The sequence below is a fragment of the Sorex araneus genome, chromosome 4 (assembly GCF_027595985.1).
Source record: "Sorex araneus isolate mSorAra2 chromosome 4, mSorAra2.pri, whole genome shotgun sequence".
Lineage (NCBI taxonomy): Eukaryota > Metazoa > Chordata > Mammalia > Eulipotyphla > Soricidae > Sorex > Sorex araneus.
Genome location: NC_073305.1, coordinates 52,803,475 through 52,829,786, shown reverse-complemented (window position 1 = coordinate 52,829,786; position 26,312 = coordinate 52,803,475). Strand labels below are relative to the sequence as shown.

Sequence of the window (26,312 nt, the reverse complement as noted above, 5' to 3'; positions counted from 1 at the left end):
TACATGTTTCTTTATGCAGTTTCTGAACAGTGGCACCATGGTTATTTGGGATCTGTTCATTCTTTCTTGGTGTGGGGTGTAGGATGCGGTATAGGATGATACCAGTAATCTGACCATAATCCATTAAAAACCAGGAGAATCGCCCCTCCCCCGCAAACACACACACACAACTCCCATTATACAATAAAAAATAAATCTACACATTGCCAAAGGCCCCTGGGAAATACGGCGAATCACTGCTTTTCTGAACCAGAGCCTTACCCTGTCTGTGGGGTCTCAAGGAAAGACTTATTTATATTTAAAAGCAAAACAAACTTGGTTATTTTTCCATTACAGCTAATAATCAAGCTCAATTCTGGGGGAAAGAGCCATATTCTCTAAAACTGCACTGAGTTTTTAGACTTATTTCAGAAAATGAAATCTTTAAGAGAATGCAAGAAAGCAATCCTTTAATTTTAGAATATCCACACATATATTTAGATATATTTTCACAAATCTAGCATAGAACCAGTACACATTCCCCACTCTTCCTTATATGCTATGTGTTTGTTGGTTTGGATTGGGGGCCACATCTGGTGGTGCTTGAGAGCTACTCCCAGCAAGGTGCTTGGGGACCATGGACTCCAGTTTTTTGTGCTATCTTACCAGGCCCAGTTGTGTCCCTTTTCACTTGCCTGGCAGCAAAACACAGTCCTGATCTCTCAACTCACTGCCAGAACTTCTTCAATTTCTACCATCCCCCCCACCCACACATTCTTTTCCATGAAGAGAGGAAACAATATTCCTAACTGGGATATATTGTTCCTTCTAACAATATTCCTAACCCAAATGGAGGGGAGAGGAGGCCGGAGGTATTATTACTTACATGTGCTCAACATGCATCTACGTGACCATATCAGATTAGCAATTGTAGAAGAGAGAATGCCAATCTAAGGAAGCGGATGAGGGGACATGAATTAAAAGGCTAGACTTCATAGGACAACTGTTACTTCAGCTCCTCTTCAAAGGCATACAGAAGTTATACTTGAAATGTTTTAAAATCACTCTCTCCTACCTGGCACATAGGTCCAGGGGCTGATCGGGAAGGAATGAACTCTAGCTTGTAGAGTCTTTGAACTGTATTAAGTAGTCTTACATATTTAATGAATCACCAAACAAATGAATGAATGAGTAAGCCCTTAACAAACAATAGAATTCGAGCTGGAGAGATAGGCCAGGTGTTAAAGGAGCCTGCTTTGCAATGCATATGGCTGGCCTAGGTTTGATCTCTGGCAGGACACTTGGTCCCCAGAGAAGTGATATTCCTGAGCACTGGGCCAGAAGTAGCCCCTGAGTACTGCTGGATGTGGCTCAGCAGCCTTCCCCCCTAAGAAATGCTCCCTCCAAGCATTGTCCTGTTCACCGAGAAGATTGTCACCCCCTGGGCCTGTCATAGTCATGGGAGTGGGATTTAAGAAGTTGATGGGCGGTCTCCCAACCCTGCCTCACTCTGTGCGTCTAAAAGGAGCTCACAACCTGTGGTGGGCTTATGTGCGGAGGCCCACCACTCCACCAACTGCACAAATGAGCTGTGCTTGGCCCAGGCGGCAGCACAGGCCCTGCACTTGGCACCGTTCCTGGAAATTCAAAACAAGCTTCTTTATTCTAGTCTCCAGGCTTCTGGCTTGTGAGGAACACTGCCCGGCTCTGAAGCGTTTTATAGGATTATAACGGGCTGTGCCTAAGGCGAGTTCTGAAAGGCACTTTGTGCTGTAACTTTGAGTGGAGCTGACTGTTTGGGGTTGAGTTGTTCCTAAGCCCATAAACACACCTTCAGGCAGGATGGGGCAAGGGGGCTCCTGGGGCCCTGCAGCTGGGCAGCTTTGCGGAGTTGGAGCCCTTCTCTCAACTGTGGCAGCCACCTCCGTGGTGCTGGGACTCTAACAGAGAAGCCTACTTTCTGACAGCCTTTGGTCACAGGCAGCCCTGGCGGGAAACCCAGGCAGATTGCCTAACCCCCAAACCTGTTAATGTTGGAGTAACACATCCCAAATGGGGAGTGCTAAAGTCAGGGTACAAGGTGGAAGGAAATTGCACGAACCCAAAAATATCCTTGAAAATCCTTTTAATGTCTCAAGGACCACATACACGACTGTATATACCCCAAATTGCTAGCTTCGGTTTACAAGTCTTACAGCCCCAGAAATATATGTCTTTAAACACTAGAATCTGATTCATAATGGTGGGACATTCATGCCATGAGAAGTTTGGAAGCCTCAGACCACCCAGGGGAACTCTGTACTTCTCTTTACTTCACACTCATTTTGGAGCTTATGCTGCTTTTCACCTGTGGCATTTGTTAGAGGCCATTCTCTCTCTTATTTTTTTCTTTCTCTCATTCCCCCTCCTTCTCTCTCTCTCTCTTTCTTCTTCTTCTTCTTCTTCTTCTTCTTCTTCTTCTTCTTCTTCTTCTTCTTCTTCTTCTTCTTCTTCTTCTTCTTCTTCTTCTTCTTCTTCTTCTTCTTCTTCTTCTTCTTCTTCTTCCTTCTCCTTCTCCTTCTCCTTCTCCTTCTCCTTCTCCTTCTTCTTCTTCTTCTTCTTCTTCTTCTTCTTCTTCTTCTTCTTCTTCTTCTTCTTCTTCTTCTTCTTCTTCTTCTTCTTCTTCTTCTTCTTCCTCTTCTTCTTCTTCTTCTCCTTCCTTTCTTCTTCTTTTTCTCCCCTTTTTCCCTCTGTCTCTCTGGTATGTACTATGGAAAATATATAATCGTGTTGCACATGTCATGGGGCCAGGTATTCTAATAGGTTTTTTAAAGTTTTGAATCTTTGAGGAAGACCAAGATAATGTTTTAAGAGAAAATAGATACAGCCACATTCTCATCTTACACTTGAGGTTGAAGCCCTCTTCTTCTATCTTTCTATAATCTGTCACTGTACTAGATTTATAGCACAGTGTCCTTCTGAGCATCCTCAAGCCCAGCACCAGGGCTGTTGGACTTTCCCAGGATTATTCTCTTCTTTACCAGAGGCTGGGACTTATACTTTCTAACCAGAGATGAAGGTCCAATGAGCTCCCCTGAGCATTCAACCCATCTATCCCAAATAACTTGTTTCTGGCCAGCATCATTAGTTGAGATGTTGGGTTTAGAGAGCCAGAGAAGTAGGAAGAGGGAGGAATGAGGATCAGTTCCAAGTATAGAGCCCAGGTTCTTGATAGCTAGAGGAATCTTGAGAGAGTCCTGTCTCACAACCCCTCTCCCTCCACACACACACACACACACACACACACACACACACACACACACCAGCCACTAACTGCTGTGTTTATCAGGAACTGACTGGTTGGGTATCCTTAGAGAATGTGTTCTCTAGTCTCCCCAAGCTTGGCCAGACTTAGATGGTGAGCATCTGTGTAAGGAGCCTGTCAGCAGAGCTCAGGCCGAAAGGGCAGAGTGGTCCTCAGGAAAACATAAATAGGAAAAGCCACTGATTCTAAACCTCTTTTCCCCATACCAAACCTTTTCTCACATCACTTCCTTCTCATTGCTTTGGTATGTATATCTGTGGGCGGGCATTCAGGTGGTCTCTTCAATCTCAGTTGGAATCCAGTCCATCAAGGCAACAGGGAAGCTGGTAAAAATGGGCCAGACACTCCCTACATCTGCAGGCAGTTTGTCTGTACTAACTGGGCAAGATGGAGGGTGAATTTAGTGCCAGGGTGTGGGTTTAGTACATGGGACAGAAGAACAGTTTTCCTGCCTTGAAAGTGGGGGCTGCTGGCATCTTGCCTTAGCTGGAGACAGAGAGCACTGAAACAGCACCCAGGTCTTTTCGTTTCCACCCTCTCCTACCCATCAAACAAAAGACTGGAGTGGTCCCCCAGATGACCACTCGCTGTGAATTTCTGGCTTTTGGGGTCACATCCTGTGATGCTCAGGGGTTACTCCCACCTCTGCACTATGGAATTAACCCTGGCAGTGCTCAGGGGACCTATGGGATGCCGGGGATCAAACTCAGGTCAGTTGCATGCAAAGCAAACACCCTACCCACTGTACTACCACTCTGGCCCCAGGGTCATTTTATATTTTAATATTTTCTCAATAATTTCTCATTTCCTAAGTAACATGTGAGTTTATTTTTCCTGTAAAAATTTAAGTGCTTTAGCTCTAAGTTTATACATGCCCTGCTTGGTTTGTTTTGGTTAGATCAAAACCCAAGGTTTCAGGCCTGCAAGATATGTATTTTACCACTGAACCATATCCTTGGCCCTGCATTCACTATTTACCTAAAATCTCTGTTATTCATGACATGTTTTTTGTGGAGGAGGGGCTGAACTAGAGTGCTCAGTGCATCCTACTGGCTCTGTGCTCTAACAGCACACCTGGCAGTACTCAGGGATTAATCCTGGAGGTGCTTGGAGCACTATATGCGGTATCAAGGGTTTAACCTGATTGGCCATGTGCAAGGCAAATGCCACTGTATTCTCTCAATGGTCCCACGTCAATGATCTTTATTTTTTTTTTTTATTGAATCACCAAGTGGAGGGTTACATAGTTCTCAGGATTATGTTAGTTATACAATACTCAGACACCCTTCCCTTCACCAGTGCCCATCTTCCATCACTAACCCCCCCAGTATATCTGCCGCCCCCTCCCACCTCCCCAGTCCCCACCCTTGCACGTGATAAGTTTCACTTCGTTTACGCTTTATCTCGATTACATTCCATGTTTCAACACACAACTCACTACCGTTGCTGGGGTTTCCCCCCCCAAAAGAAAAAGACAGTCCTATTGCCAAGGAAGCATTTGATAGTTCTCCATTGCTAAGAATATAGAGATATTAAGTCCCGCTGTTTGTTACATAACTTTTCTTTTTCCCCCTTGCCCCGCGCCACCGAGTTCACGCCTGTTTAGTAATCGCCACGCTGTCTGACAAAGGGAAAAAACCAAAGAGGATGGTTATTTCCCGTCATCAGCCGGCGTGGGGCTCTGGCTTAGTTGATAGTCTAGTAGAGTGTCTGCAAGCAGTTTCTGGAACCAAAGGTCTTGCGCTGGTATCGGCTCCGGCTCGAGATTCCACCAGCGTCCCGCTGTTCCATCTACATAATTTTCCCCCTTATATCCCATTCCCACGCCACCAGGTCTGTTTGCTTAATGGACATCACACTATGTTTGACACCACGCCGCGTTTCTTCCCGAGAAAGAAGGATATTTCTTCTCAGCCGGCGTGGGGATATAGCTTAGTTCAGTCTAGAGAGATGGCTACCACTTTGATTGCCTTCAATATTTCAGCAAAAGACTTACTATTCTTGTTAGGATCTCCCACAAAAGTCCGACCCATTAAGAAGGAACCATTACATATTGCTGATACTAAGATGACATAAGATGACAGCGGCCTCGCGGTTTTGGGTTTCTGTATAAAGTCCAGGGAAAGTACAACCAGAAATAACATCACTACAAACTTTTACCCTTTTATGGTGCTCATAAGATGGAGAAACCTGGAGAGAGGTTCGGCGTCTCCATTTTGCAGTCAGAAAGCCGTGGACCCTGCGCTGTGCTCCTGAGGAAGGGGTTGAGAGAGAGAGGTTAAAAGAATTGGGGAATCCCCGGTTTCCACTCTCGCAGCCCGCTGTGGGGTCTCCGATCCCATGCCGGAATTAGTTCAGTGGGCTGCTTGGAGTCCAAGGGCGCGCTTTTGGATTCTTCCATCCTGCTCGATCCACAGCACGGCCCAAAGGCAGGTCAATGATCTTTAATACTTTCATTCCACTGACCCACTGGCATCCCTTTCAGTTCTACGGGAACCCCTAAGATTGCTATCCATCCTTTAAGATGGTTCACAATTCCATTTGACTCTCTAGGAAATCAATGGCATTTATTTTGAACCAAATGACATTATGCCATAATCATTCTATCATTTTGTTTTTTGTATGTGGTGTCTTTTTCTCATCTCAACCAAGGCTCAGGAGGTCTGGCAGTAGGTAGGTGGAGGTGGAGGGGATGCACTGGTGATTCTCAGCCAACCAGGTGGCAGTTCATTGCAATGGCCCAATGATGCAATGCTGCTTCTGCCTTGAGGTCCTGGGGATCTGTGGGCCACTCCAAAGGTGCTGGGTGCCTCCAGAGCTGCAACTGTTGATATTCATCAGAGGGGACCATGTGGTGTAAGGAATTGATCAAGAACCAGGTTCTTGCATGCCAACCTCTGGGGCACTTCTTGGCACCTGTAATTTTCACAGAAAGAGATCTTTTCCATGCCCCAAATCCATCTTCCTTTTGAGTGCTGCTTGTGGTGCTCCATAGTACAGCACATTCTTATTGCCTGGCAGTCTAGTTTCATTTGGGTTTTGACTGTCCCAACTGGATTGGCAGTGGCACAGGATCTGCTAACTGCCTACTGGGTATTTCACATTTTAATGTTTCTCCAAAATGTAGAGCCAAGTCAGCACTGCATTACCTCAACTTCACAAACCCGGGCCCTTTATGAGTGGCAGGCAGCCTCTTAACACCCTTTTCCTGTACTAAAGTGGGTATATGGAAAGGACTGGAGGAAGCCTTCTAAAATAGTAGGCATGTTTTGAGTCCTGATGGAATTGTTACCCAGGTGTTTACATTTGTTCCCTTAACCAACTGTATACCTTTAACGTTTTACTACTTATCGATTAAAAAAAAAATTGTATTGTGGGAGGGGTCTCTCCCAAGTAGTGCTCAGGCTTGGGGCGCCTCCAGGCTATTCTCGACCAAATATTGTCAGCGGTTCAGTGTTCAGGGCACATCAATGTGCCTTAACTATCTCTGGCCCCTGTTTGTGAATTATTTGCAGGCATGGTCATTAAAAAGAGGTGGGGGGGAGGTGACTGAGCTGGGAATAAGGCCCTCCCAGGCCCAACCATACTTGCTCTCTGCCCTCCTGCATTTTGCCCTCTTTGCCAGCGCTGTTGTTTGCCCGATGCCTCTTTCCGCCACCCCTTCCCTTCCACCTCCCTGGGAGTGCCAGGGAGTCCAAACGGAGACGTTCGTGTGCCAGGCGGCCTCGCAATCGCGGACCCCGAGCCTAGGTCGGGAGGTCAGGAACCTGCCGCAAGTCCGTGCTGCTCAAGGATCCAAGCCAGCCAGCCCCTCGCCGCCCTGGAGGATGTAGGCGTCGCGGTACCCGGGCGTTCCGGACCGGGTGGAGCGGAGCCCCCGTCCTGGCCCCGCCCCGACACGCCCCTGTCGCCCCGACACGCCCCCGAAACGCCCCTGACACGCCCACACGCCCCAGGTGGGCGGGCCCGGCCTCGGCTCCGCCTCCCTTTCAACCCAAGCGCCCGAGCCGGCTCTAGTCAAACCAGAAGCTCACGCTGTCAGTCTCCGCGTCGCCGCCCGGCACCGTGGAGCGGGGGCCCCGTTTTTCTTGGGAATTTTGCCATCGCCTCGACTCAGCGGTGACATCCCCAAGGGCAGGCCCGGCAGCCGCCATGGTGGCCAAGGATTACCCCTTCTACCTCACGGTCAAGAGAGCGAACTGCAGCCTGGAGGTGCCCCGGAGCAGCAGTCCGGCCAAGGACGCCGAGGTAGGGCCTCCCGCCCGCACCGGGCTCCCGGCGCCCCTTATCGTCTGGACTCCCCCACTGGGCCACGGTCCCTCCTCCCATCCCTGTCTCCGTCTCTCCCCGTCCCCGTGCTCCGTCTGTACACCCGGCCCCGCGCCCCTCCCGCGTCCTCCCCGCACCGAGCCGCCGCGCGTCCTTGCCCCTGCCTCCAGCTGCGTCCGTCGTGGCTCGCAGCCGCCGCCCCAGCATCCTCAGAGACTTTTCTTGGACCAGAGCAGCAGGTCCAGGTGTCAGGAAAGAGCTCCCGTGCAAGCGTGGGGCTTCCTCTAGCCCGTCTTCGGGGAGAAGAGGAAGGTTCGCGGGGACCCCCCCCCCGGGATCCCTCCCTCACCTGTCACCTTGCACCTGTTTGGCAGCCACGGCGGGACACGGCGAGCACCTCTGGTCTTGTCGCCTTTGCCTGGTCGGTGGGCGTCATCCAGCGGGGGGGGGGGGGGGCAGGGCAAAATGAGTAATTTGAGCGTCTTCCGCACGGATCCTGAAAATGAATTAAACTCCTGGAGAGGAGGGGGTTGGCGGGTGGCGGGGGGGATGTTGGAACGTCGGAAACATTTCTCTTTCTGGGAACTTTGCTTGGCTTTAAGAGCGGGAGTCCTCCTGGCTTATGTTTAGTCTGTCTTTTCCTGCAGCGTGTTATATCTCTGGCAAAGCGTTCGCTGATTTGAAAGGCTGGGTTTAGCTGGAGGAGAAAGGGACCTTCGGGGTCTCTGAGGGTCTGGGGGATACCATGGCTTTGGTTAGAGCGCAGTGTCGCTGTAATGGAACCCGCAGAACCCAGCTCATCATTGCCGTTCACCCACTCACTCACCGCTCACCCACTCCTACCGCTGGGAGACCCCGGCTCCCCCTAACCACTCCAGGGACAGTCTGTCTGCAGGTGTGCATCCGGCCTTGTTGGAGCATTCTTGGGGTTTCCAACCACCCGTCTCTTTGGGTCAACTTAGCTGTGTGCCCTTGGCTCGCTGAGTTCTGCATCTTCGGGAGGTCTTCATCAAAGGTTCATTCCCCCTAACAAGAGTTTTTCCAAGCTGATGAGTCTCTGGTTGTAATCAGCTTTCTGTAAGAGCACAGCTCTCACCCCGCACCCCCAGCTCAATGGCATTATTTCCACAAAGAGTTATTGTTCACAGCAGCTGTGGAACTGTGATGTTTGGACACTTGTTGGAGTTTTGACAGGACCGTATTTGCATAGAACTCAGGTTGCTCAGGCTTGGAATGGGTCTAATGACTTTCAGTGGGGAATTTATAGTTTAAAAAAATGTAGCAGCAGTGCCCTTTCACACCCCTTTGAAAGAAAGCAAAATATAACTGAATTTAATAACGTGAAGTGAATTGAAGGGAAGATTAGTGAGGATAGCTCTGAACTTTAGTCCCTTCTTGCTGTCACTTAGTCCTGTGTGGTTTTTCTTGTTTGTTTTGTTGCTGTTTGATTTTTGAGTAGGTTGGCTTATTTCAGCTGCTTAATCTTAGAATACAGGTGTATCTGAATATCACAAATGTGATGAGGTTGAAATATGTTATCAAATGTCAAATGTTAATTTCTTTATTGGCACCTGGACTTCAATTCTAAAATGTTATCGTCCTTTATATGGAGTAATCCTGGTGTGCGAGTAAAGATGAGAGGCAAACAATCTTGGAATTAGTTGGCTAATATTTTTCAGGTATTACCACTGAAGTTTAGTGTGGGGGGAGGGGGAAGTTTAAATCAGAGGTATCTCTTCATGTACCTCGAGGCAGAAGCCTCTAATCCACTACATCTCTTAGTTTCATTGAGCTAATATCACTTCCTGATTATGATAGGCAATGTCAGAAAAAGAACCGTGCATGACTTTAATGGGTTCTGGTTTTCCTATCAGCACAGAAGATTGCTAAGGCTTCTGGGCCCTCGCTTCTTCAAAAGCAGTTCACTAGATATATATTCTACCAGTAGGTGTCGTCTGTATTTCTAAGTACTTAAGTAGCATATATTAGTTGGCCTTTCTACTTGCTTAGAAACTAGGCATTAGCTGTTAATTCCTATGAAAGTAAGTTTTTAGCTTTATCTTCCTGGATGAAAAAAATGAGGTTATAATAAAAAATGACTAGCTTACCTTAAGTTCTTTATGACCTTCAAAGGCAGCTGCAACAGAGCACCTGTGCCCTTAAAGACCTTAGGGCCCTGTCCATAGCTTTTACTCCAAGTAGGACAGTGGGCAGAATGTCATACAGGAGAAGGCCTTATAGCACTAGCACATTGGTGCCAATACAGCAAGCGTTCTGGGAATATCCACAGAGGAAAGACTTGTGGGGAAGGGGTGTTCATTGATATGCACTGAAAAAAATGTGCACCAATAGAAATTCTATTTGAAATGAACAATTGCAAAATTTCTACTTGAGATTTCAGCTTATTTTAATTTTTTTTACTTAATTATAGCATCCAGTGGAAGGGGAAAAAAAGCTATGACTTTAAAATGTGTTTTTTTTCAGTTTTAAATATTGAAAATATTCTGTCTTAATTATATCAATATAATACTGCTGCTTAAACTGGTATTCCTTATAACTGAAGTGCAGGACTTACATTTCAGATATTTAATTTGAACACCAATAACCTGTGAGAGCCTTCCGGCTTGAATCATTAACCTCAAAATCTAGAAGCTTAGTCCACTTAGTTGACTTTCTCAGAGAAACATGAGATCGTGTGAGCATTGTTAAGCTTATTTCTTCTGATTTGATTATTGGTGGCAGCTTTGTTTCATTTATTTTGTTTCATTTATTTTTATTTTCTTATTGGGTGCGTACTTTCCATTACAGGATATATGGTTCCCCTAGACATGTAAGGTCCTCCAAGCACCCAATCAAGTCACTGAAAGAAAAGCTGTCACCACTATTAAAGAATTAGATTTGGTTGCCAGAGAGATACCTTAATGAGCTAAAGTGCATGCCTGGTATTTGCATGCTCCAGGTTTGATCTCTGGCATTGCATAAACTTCCCTGGAGCCACCAGATATTGATTGCTCTGGTGTCCTCCAGAACTACAGGGAAGGCCACAAACAAGAAGACAAAATAATAGATAGAAATTAAAAGTTACTATTTCCCCATGGTGAGGTTTGCTTTTGAAGAAAAGACAAAATGAACGAATATGTCAGCTAAGAATGCCGGAGCCTGTTGAGATAGTTTTAAAGGTATGGAGTCCCTTTCATTTTTCATGAAAATACAAAGATGTTTCTGTTTTCTTCTTTCTAAGACTGTAGCTGACAAGTTGACAGCCTACTCAGTCTTAGATGTTGATTAGTATCAGACGAGATTTAATTGTAATTCTATTTATTGCCTTTGCCTCTTAAAAGTGTATGCTCTGATTTTGACTCAGTCAGGACTCTTGGGATGACACCTACCCAGAAATGACCGAGTTCCAGTTCTTTTCCAAGTGCTGTATCTAGTTTCTTAAGCCCCAATCTTACTGTAAGGTAAACAGCACGCATATAAAGCACACATTATTCTCCCCCACTTCATGAATAAAGACACTGATGGGCGGTGTCTTGAAGAAAGCCTTGAAGAAAATCAGTAGCTGAGCCAAGCTTCGATGCCAGGTTTCCTGATGGACTAAGTCCAGCTTTTCACACTGGCATGGTTTGTGGCAACTGAGGGCGTTTACCTCTGTGAAGGAAAAGGCAGGGGAGAGGACTAAATTTTACATTTACCAATACAAAATGCATGAAAATATTTTCTTTCAAATACATACTCTTGAGTGTGTTTGTAACTGAGGAGGTATCTTTCAAGCCTCAGCTCTGCAGGGTAAAGTGAATGCTCTGCCCGTCAGGATTTATGCACACTCAGTCTACAGAGGTATTTGAAAATTGTATGCACCTGGGGCTATATTCCTGGCCTGCCAACTGGAGAGCTAAAGGGGTCAACCAGTTTCCAGCCATTCATATATTTCTTGGAATCTGCTTCACATACTGTTGAACTGCCAGTTTATTTAACCAGCTGCATGGAAATTGTTCTGATGAGTTATTGCAATTTCAAACTTTGGGATGACTAGACTCCAGTGAATCATGTGACTTTGGATCATGCTGGGTGGGGAGCCACATAGAGTTACCAGGTAAAGCTCAGCACATGCTGATAGTATCTGGTTTTAGTCTTTTGGTCCTGATTCCAAGACATAGTCAGAGGAGAAAGTATTTGTGGTGGTAGGAGGTGGTCTTGGGCTTTGGGGTGTCCATGAATTAGGAATAGGTCTGTAGAGAAAAATAAATATGTTGACTTTATACATGTACATTTGAGTCAGTTCAGGGCATCAGCTCTGGACTATGACTGCTGGGTCCCAGTGATGTGCCATCTGCTCTCTCTTCTAATTTTTGGTTTCTTTAGTGGTGAAATGGGAATAAAAATTTTATTTTGTAAGACTTCAGTGATGGGTTAATGAGATGATTCATTTACAGTGCTTAGGTACATATTAAGTGAATATCATCATGGTTTCTACATCTCAAACTAAACTAGTTTTAGGAAAAATTATCAAGATTGTAATTTCCTAATATACTGTTCTATGCATAGCAGTGTTTTTGGAGCCTTACTGCAAGTCCTTTCATCAACCTCACAACAGCTCTACAAGGTTGAGATTTTTGCCCCTTTTTGTAAAAGAAAATGAAAGTAGCCTTTCAGAAGAGTTGAACTACTCAGTGGTGGAGCCATGACTCCCCAATCTGACCCTGAAGTCTGTACTTTCCCAACCACAACACGATGCCTCTAAATGACTAAATCACTGGGCTTCCTACCACATAACACATGCAGGATGAACCCAGTTGCTGGAGCAAATTGCTTCATGGCCAAAAGCCCATTCCCCCCCCCCATGTATCTGGGTGGGAGATCCCACCATTAGACAATACTCTCCCAGACTACTACATAGAATGACTGCAAACCACAGGAGTGGGGTTTGTAAACCTTCCATTTTGAGAGGGTTTTGGTAACTTCCGTTCTGTGTTCAAGAGTTCCAGGGAACCAGTCTTCGGCAGAATTCCGCATACTCAGCTCTTTGGAGGTGAATTGGTTAGTTCTGCAATTAGTCATTTTGCTTATCTATGGTAACCACGTAAGTCAATAACTGGAAGCCCCTGACTGCCATCTGGGTACTTGCAAATTGTGCCGTTTTCTCAAGATGCTCCGTGATTGCCTATGAAATCCTGGACTGATGCCACTGTTTTTATAACAACTGAATGAAAATAAATTACTGATCATATCCTAATTTTTCAAAGCCTGGGTACATGTAATTGTTATTAATGGCATGTGAGTATCTAGAAGGACTCCTTCATTTACATTATGGCTACTTCATTATGCATGCAGTTGTGTTTCATAATTTGTCAGCAATGATAATAAGTACAGGTCCCTCAAAATGAGGAAATTGCTGTGAATCCATTTGCCAGTTATTTTTGTTGTTATTGGCTCATAGATTGTCTGGAGTAAAAGGCAGTGCTTCTAATGTCTTCCAATTTTTGTGAAGTGACACTAGCTATTAACTTAGAAGTGACTATGTCACAACTCAGTGAAGAAAATCTACTGAAGCAAACACAGACCTATTGTATTTGGGCTATTATGACCCTTTGTAAGAAGGCAGGCTTAATAATTGTAATCTTCAGTTAATTTGAACTGAACCAGACCCTTCAAGATAAATTCATTGGATGTTTTTTATTGTGTGTGTGGCAGGGTGGGGGTGGGGTTATACCCCAACCAAGGGCCATTCTTGGTGTTTTTCAGGGGGCTCCTTAGCTCAGGAAACTGTAAATATGGTGCCAGGAGTCTTGCCCAGGTCAGCCTCACAAAAGACAACTTACCCCTCTACTAACTTTCCTGCTTCGGGATATTTTTCTTATTCCTTTCTTCCTTTTTTAGCCCCAAAGATGAGGAAGTAGGTGTCCCATCACCCCCTCAGCCCCAACCCCCAGGATTTTTGAAACAAATGAAACTAACTTCATGGAAATGATCCGGGGCCACTGTGTTATAGAACCTTAGAAAGGCCTGTTAAGTGCCCCGTTCTATCCACTGCTGGAGATTTTCACTCTTGGCTTAAGCACCTCCAGGGACGAAGAGTTCATTACCTTCTAAGGCTTTAGATTCCATCTTTGTTCAATAAGGATCAACAGACAAATCCTTTCTTAATTTAATGTTGCCTTCTAGAACTGTGTATTATACAATAGTGCTTTTTCAATAGCTAGCCTCTAGGGCAGGAGGTATATATAGCTCAGCGGTAGAGTGCTTGCCTTCAAGTATGAGGCCCTCAATTTGGTCCCATCACCAGCAAAATATTTTTTTAAAGAGTTCAATAGTTAGCTCCTGATATTTGAAAACCTCCCCAGCCCCCTTCTCTTCCATCCCACCAACCTTTCTCCTCACTTTCCACACACATACTCCCCCCAGGAGCTTGCCTTCTCCTGGATATATATTCCTGGTTCCTCTAATTTTCATAAATTGGACTCATAGCCAAATCAGTGTACCTGGAAAACTTAAGTTAGGAACAGCCCAAGATACAGTCTACATATAAGGCTTCTTCCATGTTTAATATGTTTCCTTAGACAAGACAAGTAGACTGATCTATTGAAAATGATTTTTGAAATAGAGATACAGATCAAGTATTAATTTTTGATATAAACTTACATAAATGTAAAAGAATACGCTAAGATGTCTACTGACAGGTAAGCAACAGCAATAGCCTGGTTATGCGTAAGTTACTTGAAATGTTCTTTGGGCGGCTCCAGTATTTTTCCTTTGCAAGGGATTGTCAGAGCAGGGCTGTCAGGATTGCTTCAGCTTGTATAGCAGTCCTGGAGGCTGTGTGCTTGGTGTGTGCCTGAGGCATTGAACTCATGGCTTTGTATTGCCAGTCACATGCTTTAAGCCACTCAGCCATCTTCAGGCTTCAAATGTTCATTCTAATAGAACTTACAAAAATGAGGGGTCAGAGAGACAGTACATTGGGGAAGGTGCTTGTTTGGCACACAATCGACTAGATTCAATCTCCAAGACCACCTGTGGTCCCCCCCAAACCCTGCCAGGAGTGAGTACAGAGTCAGGAGTAAGCCCCTGAGCACAGGTGTTGTGGCCCCCAATTTTTTTTTATATTTTTAAAGAGGCAAATAACAAGTTACTATTTCATAACTAAATGACTTTGAAAATATTTCAAGAGAGAATAAAACTGAATGCTGCTGATGTTGCAGGTAAATAACACATTTCAGTAAGGAATAAAGTGACTCCAGTGCATATGTGAATAGGAAAAACGGTTTAGATCTTTGGGCCCAGTATTTCAGTTCTATGGGGCCAGGTCAGGGAACTAGGCATCTAAAGTTGTTCATAATGATATAATTCACAATAATGGCCCAAGTTTTATGTTGGTGCATGTTATAGGTATAGAAAAACACCTTATATTCTTTACATCACCAGAGTATAATTTTCCTCAAGTTGAAGAGGCTCAATGATTTTCCCAGAATCACCCTGCTGGGAATGTCAGAACTGAAGCTTAAAGTCTGATAGTCTGACTCCAGTCTAGCATTTTTTCCAACTTGTTTATAACCATTGAAAAACCTGCATCTGTCCTGATCTACAGTGAGAGATTGGCTCCCACATACACTGACCTCGGGCATGTGCAGCATTTGATCTAACACACACTAGCAATCAGAAATACCTTAGTCTTCCTGGAAAAACCAAAGAGGGAAAAATTGAGCATAAGCAGATGCATGATGTAAGCAATCTAAGTGTAGACATATGCACTTGGGCTTAGAGAAGTGGGGGAAGGGATGTTCATCATTATCCTTCCATCCTCCCTTTGCTTACTAAAAAACCCAACAATGTTACCACTATCCAAATTGCAGTTATTTCACCTGCTTTCCTCCTTTGATTTTTGTTTGTTTGGGGGCCACATCTAGCAGTGCTCAGGGCCTACTCCTGTCTCTGCCCTCAGAGATACTTCTAGTGGGGTTTGGGGGGTCATATGGGGTGCCAGGGATCGAGCCCAGGTCAGCTGCATGCTACACAAGTGCCCTATCCGTTGCTTCCTCCTTAAACCTGACACCCACTAAGGGAGCTGAGCCACGCAAATCCTCTTTGTCCAGTGAGGGAAGAGATTCAGAGCAGTGAAGGGTCAGGGCTGAAATGGTGACTCCTCCTACCCAGTCTTGATGTCTTGGCACACTGTACAGATGTCTTAAACCAGTCATCTTCCTGAGCTGGGAGGGGGATCCGCTGTAAGCAGCACTATTTGGGGGTGTTCACAATAAATCTCATTAAATGTGATCACATAGAGGAGTCTCACTGGGGGCCAGTGTTCCTGTGGGTCTTCCCTGCACCTGCCCTCCAGAAGAGCCAATGGCAAGGCCTCACTGTAACTGTGATGTACGATCACAGATAAAAGGCAGGTGCCCCAAAGAATGAGTAGACGCAAACTTCTATGCATATAGATGCCATCTTGAAATAGTGTCTTTTGGAGCTCTAATGTTTTGGAGGTCTAATGTTTCCAGCAGTGGTGTTAATTAAACGTTAGAGTGAACTAGAGCCCATTTCCCATGAGTCTGGTTTCCATAGACTTCACTAGAGGTTGGTAACCTGATTCAATGAAATAAAACCAAGAGCCTACAAGAACGACTTTATAAAATTCAGTGTTTTGCAGCTATCTTACTTGGAAAAGAGGAGTCTTCCTGGAAACAGCAGCCACATAAAGAAAAGGGAACCAGCCAGTGGGTAGAAAGAGAGGGCGTTGGACCTGACAGGGGGAGAAGTGATCGGTTTCCTTCTGGGTGCTCTCTGACCTGACACAAGGCCAGCACAAGTTCCCTTCTTGAGTATATTATCTTATATCACAAGGCTAACATTTCATAATTTCCAAATCCCCACACATGACAAGAACAATTCCAAGCAAATATAGAGAAGATAATTAAAGTCACCGGTGAAGACACTACTTATTTTTCACTTTAGGTAGGGGAGACATGCGGGTGATTCACTATTCTGGGTAGGTTTTTGGCAGCCTTGATTTATATTCACACACTAGCCCTGCTCCTTACCGATTGATGATTGCTCAGGACATCAAAAAGGTACCACCAGCTCCAGACCATATCCACCTCTGGGTATGGTCTCACGGACAAAGTAAGGTCGCAAACCACTGTGGCAAAGGAAGTTGATGCTAGAAGAGGAGAGAACGTTGATGGTAGCTCAAGTGTCAGCCACAAGAAAAGTCACCTCCTTCCGCTTCAGCTTCTTGGTGGGGACTAATCATAGATTTTAAACAGGGAGAGAACATCAGAAAAGACTTCCAAACATGCTACTTTCAGGCTCCAAGAGTCTCAGAGAGTGAACTTTGTTCTGGTTCGGTGCTAAGGGAAAAGTTGCTTGGGAGACTCTTAAATGCTCACCTGCATTTCTTTAGCAGCCTTTATTTCTTCTTACAACTGCTCCCTTTGTTAGCTGGCAATAGGGCATAACTAGGAACCAGAGAGTCTTTGTCGGGTGTGAGATTAGGTTAAAGCATTATTTCTCAAAAGGTGGGTTTCATAGCACTTGAGGTAGCTCAAATGATACAGGGGCAAGGTGTACAGGAGTGAGGACCCACCATGATTTTGAACAACTTTCCCTTTTCAGTTCTCTTTTGACCCATCTGATTTTGTCAAGGTGAAAACCTCTGGAGCTGGTATGTTTTTGAGTCTATCACTTGCAAATTTCCCCCTTTTAACAAAGCTCAGGCCTAGATGCTTCAGGGAAACAAGAGTGATAAGAGTTTGAAACTATAGAGTTCTTTTTTTGTGGGTGATCTATTTCAGTGAGTTTCCAACCAATTTAACATCTATAGGGCTGGGGGGTTGGAGTGATAGTACAGCAGGTAGGGTGTTTGCCTTGCAGGCGGTGGACCCAGGTTCGATTCTCAGCATCCCACATGACCCCTCCCCCCCAGCACTGCCAGGAGTAATTCCTGAGTGCTAAGTCAGGAGTAACCCCTGTGCATCACTGGGTGTGACCCAGAAAGAAAAAAAAATCTATAGGGCTAGGCTACACCAGTCTGTGAACCTGAGATTGGAAATCACTGATCTATTTAGGACAGGTGATAATGATTTTTCAAGTTAAAGCAGTGATATCATTTAATTTTATACTGTTTACTATGCACTGTAAGGAAACATGAGATATGTAATAGTTCAGGAATATAGACATGGGGCTAAGAAATTGTCCTGATGATACAGTTTGGAAATAGTGTATGAAGAGCATTCCAAAGGAAGGCTTTTCTGGGATTAAAAGCCTTTCAGTTTCCATGTTTGGCCACAGCCACTTACAGGCTAGACTTGACCTTTGGAATTTGAGCATAGGACCCAAATTTCAGATATCAATATTTGGGGGCAGGGGGTGGTGAACACACTAGCAGTACCCAGGGGCTGCTCCTGACTTAGTGCTTAGAGGTCCCCCCAACGCTGCTCAGGTAGTACTAAGATTCAAATCCTGTCCTCCTACGTGCAGAACATGAGCTCAGCCCATTGACTTTCTAGCAGCTCAATTCATAGGGAAAATTTAGCTTTTCTGTAGCAAGGAAAATGTTCTGGATTTAATGTTAGCCACCTTACAAGCAAACAATCAAATAAGCAAACAAAAAACACCAGAATTTCTCTTCTAAGGACCAAAGCCAAAGGGTCAAAAGGTTCAGTTGGAATCATTTAAATTATCATCTTTCCTCCTCCAGTTAGGATTGGCAAACTGGCGTTTTTAATCTGAGGCAGCCGTCAAGCCTAGTAATGAGGAGCTTGGATTTGGAACACGGGAGGAGCTGAGTTTGGATCCCAATCTTGTGAGCTCAGACCAACTTGTGGAAACTCCTCAGCTATATGGATGAGAATTTTCCAGGCAACTGTGGGCTTGCAGGGCTTGCCCACAGCCAGAGCTCCACAGACCCTTGTTCCAGCAGCACCTATTTTTCACGTCCATTAGTTGAGTGGATGCTGCGGTTAGTCCTATCAAGGGGTTCACAGAGAGGTCACTTGAATTTCCTTTTAGGAAACACCCACCCAGTTTCCCAAGGATTTGAGTTGGCACTGGACGTTATTTTTTAAAAAACAAAAGATGTTCCAAGCACACTGGCAGGCATACACGCACATTCCTGCCAGGTGGGACAAAAGAGTTCAGTGTGGTTTTCTTGTGTTCCCATCATCATTGCTTCAACAGAGCAGTTGCAAAAAAAAAAATGTTTAAAATTATTTTAAAATAAATTAGTTTGTGATGTATTGGACTGGAGTGATAGCACAGCAACAGGAGGTAGGGCGTTTGCCTTGCACGCAGCCTACCCAGGTTCAATTCCTCCATCCTCTCAGAGAGCCCGGCAAGCTACCAAGACTATCCCGCCCGCATGGCAGAGTCTGGCAAGCTACTCAGGATGTGGTGCCCGCTCAGGCAAATTGATGAACAACAGGATGATAGTGCTATAGTGCTATGATTTATTATCTATAAATGTCTAGTTTGTATACCTGTTTTATATACTGTCATTCCTAAGGTCACAGAAAAATGTCTCAGGTGAAAAGGAGTCACAGGTGGAAAAAAATGAAGGCCAGCATATGATGATTTTCATAGAGAAGGTGGCATATGAGCCTCAGGAAGAGAGGCAGGAAATGAGGCGTGTGTGATCTCTCCCCCACGTTGGCATATATCCTCTGGGAATCTATTTTGGGGTGGGCTGGGGGATTTATGCCCAGTGGTGCTCAGGGACCAAACAGTGCCAATGGGCAAACACAGGCTCTTCACTTGAGCTACACCCCTGGTCCCTCATCGGGGAATTTTGTTTGGGGGTCACATCTGGCAGTGTTCATAGGCTACATCTGTCTCAGTGCATAGGGTTCTATCCTGGCAGTTCTCAGGGAACCATGGTGCTAGCACTGAATGCAGACTTCCTCCATATAAAGCGTTCACTCTGGCCCTCTTCAGGGAATCTTAACTGTGTGCTGGTCTGATCACTGCCCCAGGCCCAAGACAAGCAGGTGAGAATGGGTTGCATTGGAGTCCTGCTCCATTCTTTAGCAGAGCACTTTCACTCTAAATAGATCTTTTGTTGGAAATGTGTGGAAACTCCATTGCATGATAGTCACCACAGTCACTGAAGAGGAAGCTGGACAATACCCCTAATGCTCTTTGTCCGTAAAGAATTATTGGGACCAGACTTGACCTATCATTCCCCCACCCCCCAGATTTAAAGAAGAGAAAGTTATGCTTTCTGTTTTCAGACTTTACTGAGTTTGAGGAAGCTACTTAAAAGCTGAATATATTGGCAGTTGTCAGAGGAAAGCCAGCTGTCCTTGGTTTTGGTGCTACTGTCAATGTTAGATGCTTGGGGAGGATGTGTGTGTGTGTGTGTGTTTCAACCTGGGCTGCCACATGCAAAGCAAGCACACCAGCCTTTTGAGTCATCTCTCCAAAAAGACTACATTACTTGGGACTTTGGCAGACTGAAGTGGGAAGTTTTATTGGGCGATGGCCATCTAGTAAGCCCCAGGGTACGAAGAGACCAGTTCCCAAGTGCCCTTGATGGAGGAGTGTCAGTTGGCGGCAGAGGAAGAAGCGAGAAGGAGACACCAGCAGAGGAGTGGGGGACGCCAATTCCAAGGGACAGGGTTTGACTGTTATAGCCTCTTTTCCAACTCCCTGCCTTAGTATCAGCCCCTCTGGTCTGTTTCCTCTCAGGCTCCCATTTGGCTTAGTAAAAGAGCCATACTATGATTAAGAATGTTGCTGACTCGCAGCTGTGGTCTCAGACCACTGCCACTAATGGCAGTTAACCCCACTGAGCCTTCATTGTCCACTCCATGAAATGGGCACATTTGTATTTGAAAAAAGTCCAAGAAATTCTGCCCCCAAAGCACCTGAGGGTCTGAAGAAACCCTCAGTATTATTGCTGTTATGATATGAAAGGGGGTTGTATATCCTGGGAGGTGGCCAGTGTGTGACTGAGAAGAGACTTTCAAGTCAGGTGGGTTGGGGAGAGTTGCTTTATTTCTCTGAATACCCACTTCCTCGCCTATGAAATGGGGTGATGGTGTTGCTGTGTGTTCTAGATGAGTATGTGTGATTGTGTGATTATGTGTGTAGCATGTTTGCATGACTATGCATGTGTGTGTGCAGATTATGCAGTTTGCATTTTGTGTGTCTGTGTGTGCAGGCAGAGCATGCGAGCGTGCAGTGCAGAATGACTGCCTGGCTCCACCTTCCACGCAGGGCTTCCCCATCATCTCCAGATCACTTTCTTCTCTCCTTGACAGTGTGAGACACAGAGGTGGGAGAACAATTGTTTTTAGAAAACTGCTAGAATCTGGGAGTAACTGCGAGCCCTGGCAGCATGTCATTTATTTAATCACAAATCTGGAGGCTTAGTCGGGTATGATGCCCTTGCTACCCATTTCTCATACTCAGGAACACAGAGCCTGAGCCTAAATAGCGGGGCAGAGGCTGCAGGTTGGACCAGGAAGGAAGCTGCTCCCTACATCCCTGGAAGATTCTTAGGGAGCCTTTCCTGGAAAAGTGTGTTGCAGCTTATCTCTCCAGAGTCTCCAAGGGAGCCCTCTGTATTTACCCCTTGTGGATACAAGGTCTCCTCTGCAATAGCCCTTTACCTCAGGAATAAATGACAACTTCCTTATACTGCAAAACTACCTTTGTCTTTTTCTGGAAATTCTGTTTGGCATCCCTTACCATGGAATCTTCAATGGCTGAACCAACATGATTTTACAAAAACTGAACCTCCAAATCACGGGTCTGTGTTCCACTCTTTTAAGTCAACCCCCATCATCTATTTGCCTTCCATCTTGATTTTTTTATGATTTGAAATAAGCTAGTGGATAGGGAGTGAAGTGAGGCTGGGTCTCCAGGCACTTTCGCCTCCTTTGCTGAAGAATACCTCCTTTTTCAAATTCATTGGCTTTCTGAGTTTTAACCAGCTGTAGATAATTATACATCTGGTTGCATATTAATTGTGGAGAGTTAGAAATAACACTTAATCACTGGGTTTCAAGGTTGCAAGTGCAAAGCACTAGGAGCCAGGGTTTGTTATGAGCTTTTGTGGGGGGGGGGGAATCTATTGTCAGTGGGCATTTTAAAATTTGTCATTAAAAAAGTGCTACCAAGTGAAAATTCTTAAAGCAAGTCAGTCTTGTGTTCTGTAAGTGGGTACACACACACACACACACACACACACACACACCTACCCCCCACACACACACATATACCCCTACCTACCTCAGGGATTCACATTTAGAAGCTATCTGCTAAGCTTGGGTGTGCAGAAGCAAGAGGAAGGCCAGTATAGATTCCTGACCTCACATTGCCTGAGTAGTACACATTGTTCCTTATATTCCAACATACCACCATTGTGCATTGGATGTCAAGATGTCAAGTGAAAGCTGGAAGTTGAAAAACTTTCTATTTTAACTGATTTGGTCCATTTTTTAGGGCTGTGTAACTGGTGTGTTCTTCTCACCCCCACCAATTTCTGCATGAACTCTTCTTAGAAGAGATCAGATAGTTCCAAAACATTCAAGTGTGGCATTCTTCACTTCCAAGTGCAAGCACGGCTGATTTGAAGGGGTAAACTGTGAGGAGGAACAGCTCAGGGTCTCCAAGGAACATGGCACATGCGTTTCAGATTTCCATATGGAGCTCCCAGCTCTTTGAGGCTTGTTTGCTCTGAAGCTTTGTTCTTGTTAAAAGCAGAAATGGTCTGAGTAACAAGAAGGTGCTCTTGGCCTGATCACATGCTCCCCTGGCACTGAAGGTGGCATCCTTGGTCCCAGTGGCATCATCGTCTTCATCAGATGGGAGACAGGCTGTGTCAGCTTTGCTTGCTTGAGATGTGTTTGCTCTCTTCAGATTCATCTGGAACAATTTGTCCTTCCTTTAGAACTCTGAGATTAAGATCTGCTCATCCTTTTTCATCACTTTTTCTTTTCTTGGAAACTAAGATAAAACTGAGCTTCAAAGGATGATTGATAGAAGGGGGTTGGGGATGGGGAAAGAGGAAAAAAAAAACAACCCCCAACAGTGAACCCTGCCTCCCCCCCCCCGCCTTGTATGTTCTGGAAACCTTAGCTAATGTGTTATTTGGGGGAGAAATATCACCTTGCACTATGAGTTGACTGTTTCTATGTCACCTATTCCTGAATAGTCCTGAGATGGCAGCTCTTATTTTGTTTTGTTTTGTGTTTTTGGGCCACACCCAACAATACTTAGGGGTTACTCCTTTCTATCTCTCAGGAATTATTCCTGGTAGAGCTCTGGGTTTATGGGATGCTGAGGATCGAACCCAGGTTGGCCACTTGCAAAGCAAGTGGTAATCTCTTCTAGCCTGTAATTCAGGGATCTAGAGTGGGGTAGAGTTCTCTAAAACCCTTAGACCCACCTTCTTAGATCCCCTCCCCCATACTCAGATTCTTATCTTAGGATTTAACTGATGTTTTCCTTTCCTGACTTAGCCTTGGATCCTGCCAAACCACTCCCAGTTTTGCTCTATTCCCTCCCACCCCCAGCCCCCACCACCCTGAGTTTGACTAAACAGATGATAAAACTGCAGGAAGAAAGAAAGGCAGGAATGTAAAATCCAAATACTTAGCCCAGGGCTTCTGGCCAGAGCATGTGATTGTTGAGTCCATGGTGGATGACCTGGAGCTCAGGCTTTGTCTCTGGAAGGCCCAGGACAAAATCCACTGCTTCAGGGATAGGCCAGGGCACTAGAGACTGTGGGAGCCAGCGGGCCTCTCCTAGGACATCAGAACGGAGGAAACCGACCTAATATTTACTGTCAGCTTCCTGGGGGTTGGGGGGGCACACTAGTACCAAGAATGATGCTCTGTCATTTCATGCCCCCATTCCAGCTTCTCTGAAAGAGAGAGGAGAGTCACCCCCACATTCCAGGAGAACGGGCCTGCAGAGGCCACTGTCTTAGCTGGAGGTCTTAGTACCCTCTGTCATTATGCCTGCAGTTCCCAGGGCATTGTACTCTGGGCAGAAATATTGGTTTGACTTTGTCCCTTGTTTTCAGCCTGTGCGGGCTTCAGCAACTGTGCCCAAAGGACTCTGTGTTGTTTGTTTTTCCCTGTTCCCTTTGCTATTATTGTCGTCATTGTTGACAAAAATATGTTGACATCACAGGAACAGTGCTGGGGTCAAGTGGGGGTGGCGCCAGAGGTCAGACTCCCCACAATCTCATGCATGCGGGGGCCTGGTGCTTTACTACTGAGCACCACATCCCCCCCCACCCCACCACTTCCCCTTAAAGGACTACTGAGCCCTGCACATACCAAGACCTGAACCATGAAGAGTTGCTTTCCCAGAGGCAGCACTCCCTGCCCTCAACTGACTCTCACCCAGTTCCAGGGGGTGTCAGGGAATCCCATTCGCAGAGACAGGCAAACACAGAACTCGCATGCCACCCAAGGGTTTCCAAGAAGTTGGTAGGAAATGAGTGGTTATGAAACCCCGGAGCCACAGCGGCTTCCTCAGGTCCTGGAACTCTGATTAGGCCACTACAACCACCCCTTGTGTGCCTTGTTACTTCCTCCCACCAGAAGCGGTGCCACTTTAGCCCCGTTTTCCAGCCTTGGGAATGGGGGTCATGTGGTGGGTGCATCACGGTCAAGGCATTCTTGCCAACGAGGCATAGGTAACCCCCTTAAAATCAGGTGAAGATGTTTGCTGGGCCCAAGGCTGGTCTTGCTCTGTGGAGTCCAGAGGTGGGACCACTGGCGGCCTCATGCTCTTTTAGGTCCAACTTTAGCCCAGAGCATCTGGCCCTCTCCGCCTCGACAGAGTAAGAGCTTTGCTGTTGTTCAGAAGGCAGATGCGGAGCTCGGGACCGAAGAAAGAGCTAAATATTTGGCTTCCTCTTTCTCTGAAGGTCTGTCATGCCATGTCTGGGCATGACCGAAATGAATTTTCAGGCCATAGGCTGGCATCTGCTGAAAGGAACTTATTGGGGTGTGGGTGTGCATTTCTCCGACCCAAGGTTAAGTAATAGTAACATCCTGTGTAAGAGAACTTGAATGTGGTTTTCTGCTAAACTCCAATATTTTAGGGCTATTTATTAGCTTTGTTTAATCTTGGGCCAATTGAACCAGTAGCAGACTAATAAAATAACAAATTTGGGCTTGCTGCCAGGACAAATGTTGACTTACCCTTATAATGTTGACTGAAATGAATAACTTTGAAAGTAATTGAGGAGGGAAGCCTTAGCCAAAAAGACGGTGTCTGAAGCAGTGGCTCTGTTTTATTTTACTGGCACTGCAAAGAGATTGTGTTCACGATCTACATTGCTTCTCCCTGCTTCAGCTCCTGGAGGGGCCCTCCACTTTTTTTTTTTTAAACTGAATTATTTCCCATGGTTCCTTTTTTCTTTTCCTTCAGCCCACAAATCGTCATTCCACAAATCTGAATTTCCCCATAGCTGACAAATCGAACAAGCTACTTTTACAATGTGGGGACAAACATTTAAAGATAATGAGATGAATAATGATTAATTGCTTGCTTGAGGTCTTGTCTCAGAAACAAAACAAAATGCTGTGAACATCAGCCTTTCTGTTTGGAGTAAAATTAATTGCTTCTCCAGGGCACCCTGGCTGAAATCCATCTCTCTGGCCCACCTTTCTTTTCATTCCGTGGTGGTTGTGAACACTGGAGAGCTGTTTTGGTTTTGTCACTGTGTGTTTTTGACTAGAAAGAAACAAAGAAGGAATGGACGAAAGGAGGCCAAATGTCCACAGAAACGGTCATAAAGTGTGGTTTCTTTCTCTCCTCTGTTTTTATTTGTATTTATGGGGGTCACTGTGTTTGGGGCAGGAACTGAGTATACCTCCAGAATCTTGTGCCATCGTTGTCTGAGCTCCGCAAATAGTGCTGCTCCAGGCTCTTAGCAGGTGGGCTCTGGCTCCAGCAAAGACAGACTTGATCTACCGGGAGCAAGACATCTCTCCTGCCTTACTGTATTCCAGTTTTAAAAAATGTTTTTTAAAAATGTTTGGGCCAGCCATGCTCAGGGATGACTCTTGGCTCTGTGCTCAGGTATCACTCCTAGTGGGGCTTGGGGAACCGTATGGGGATTGAACCCAGATCGGCAGCATGCAAGGCTAGCTCCTTACCTGCTGTACTGTCTCAACCCTCTGTGTTCCATTTTATACCCCTTCGAGTTGATGAGTTTTTGTGGACTTGCCCAGGCCATCTTAGGATATCATGTCATCTGCTCTGTCGCATTTCCATGAAGAAAGTTTGGAAAAATTATGGGATCCTTAACATAGCACTCTGGTACCATCACTGAAGCTTGGCCATGGACTGAACTAACTCTGAATGCTCTGTAGTTATATATCCAAGCCTTCCGAATTCCCCATTAGTGACTAAATCAAAGGCAAAACCAAAACCAACCTAGCAAAAGGCAGCCATCATTAATTTCTTTCTCTTAAAGTGAGAAAGAAAGAAGAAGGATTTCAGTGAGAGCCTATAATGTGGAGAAGTTGGGTCATTTCACCAAAGAGGAAATCAAATCTCCCTCCGATGTTTAGTGCGAGGCAATCAGACTCAGGGCCGGAGAAATGAATTGTTCAGGGTGGGATCGAGTGTGTGAGGACATCTTTGAGATTAGCCAAGCCAAATGTATCAGAGATCCTTCCCGGAGCTATTCCTGGTGGTTTGTTAAGGTCCTCAAACCCAGTATAAGTGCCTAGAGAAAAATTGTCATTGTAAGTATGAAGACTCTCTGCTTACCTCGTGGCTTAAAAAGCAAGTA

General features: G+C 45.5%; 1 protein-coding gene across 3 annotated transcripts in view; it reads left to right on the top strand.

Moving 5' to 3' along the window:
• Nucleotides 1-26,312, top strand: part of ARHGEF3 (Rho guanine nucleotide exchange factor 3) — a 347,358-nt gene that overhangs the window by 271,519 nt on the left and 49,527 nt on the right. The window contains exon 1 of one of the 3 annotated variants that reach the window (XM_004615154.2): nucleotides 7,290-7,531. The exons of the other annotated variants lie outside the window; for them this stretch is intronic. Coding sequence (XP_004615211.1) covers nucleotides 7,436-7,531 — 96 coding nt within the window. The 5' untranslated portion in view covers nucleotides 7,290-7,435. Of the gene's footprint in view, nucleotides 1-7,289; nucleotides 7,532-26,312 lie in introns of those variants that run through there. 3 annotated transcript variants of the gene reach the window in all.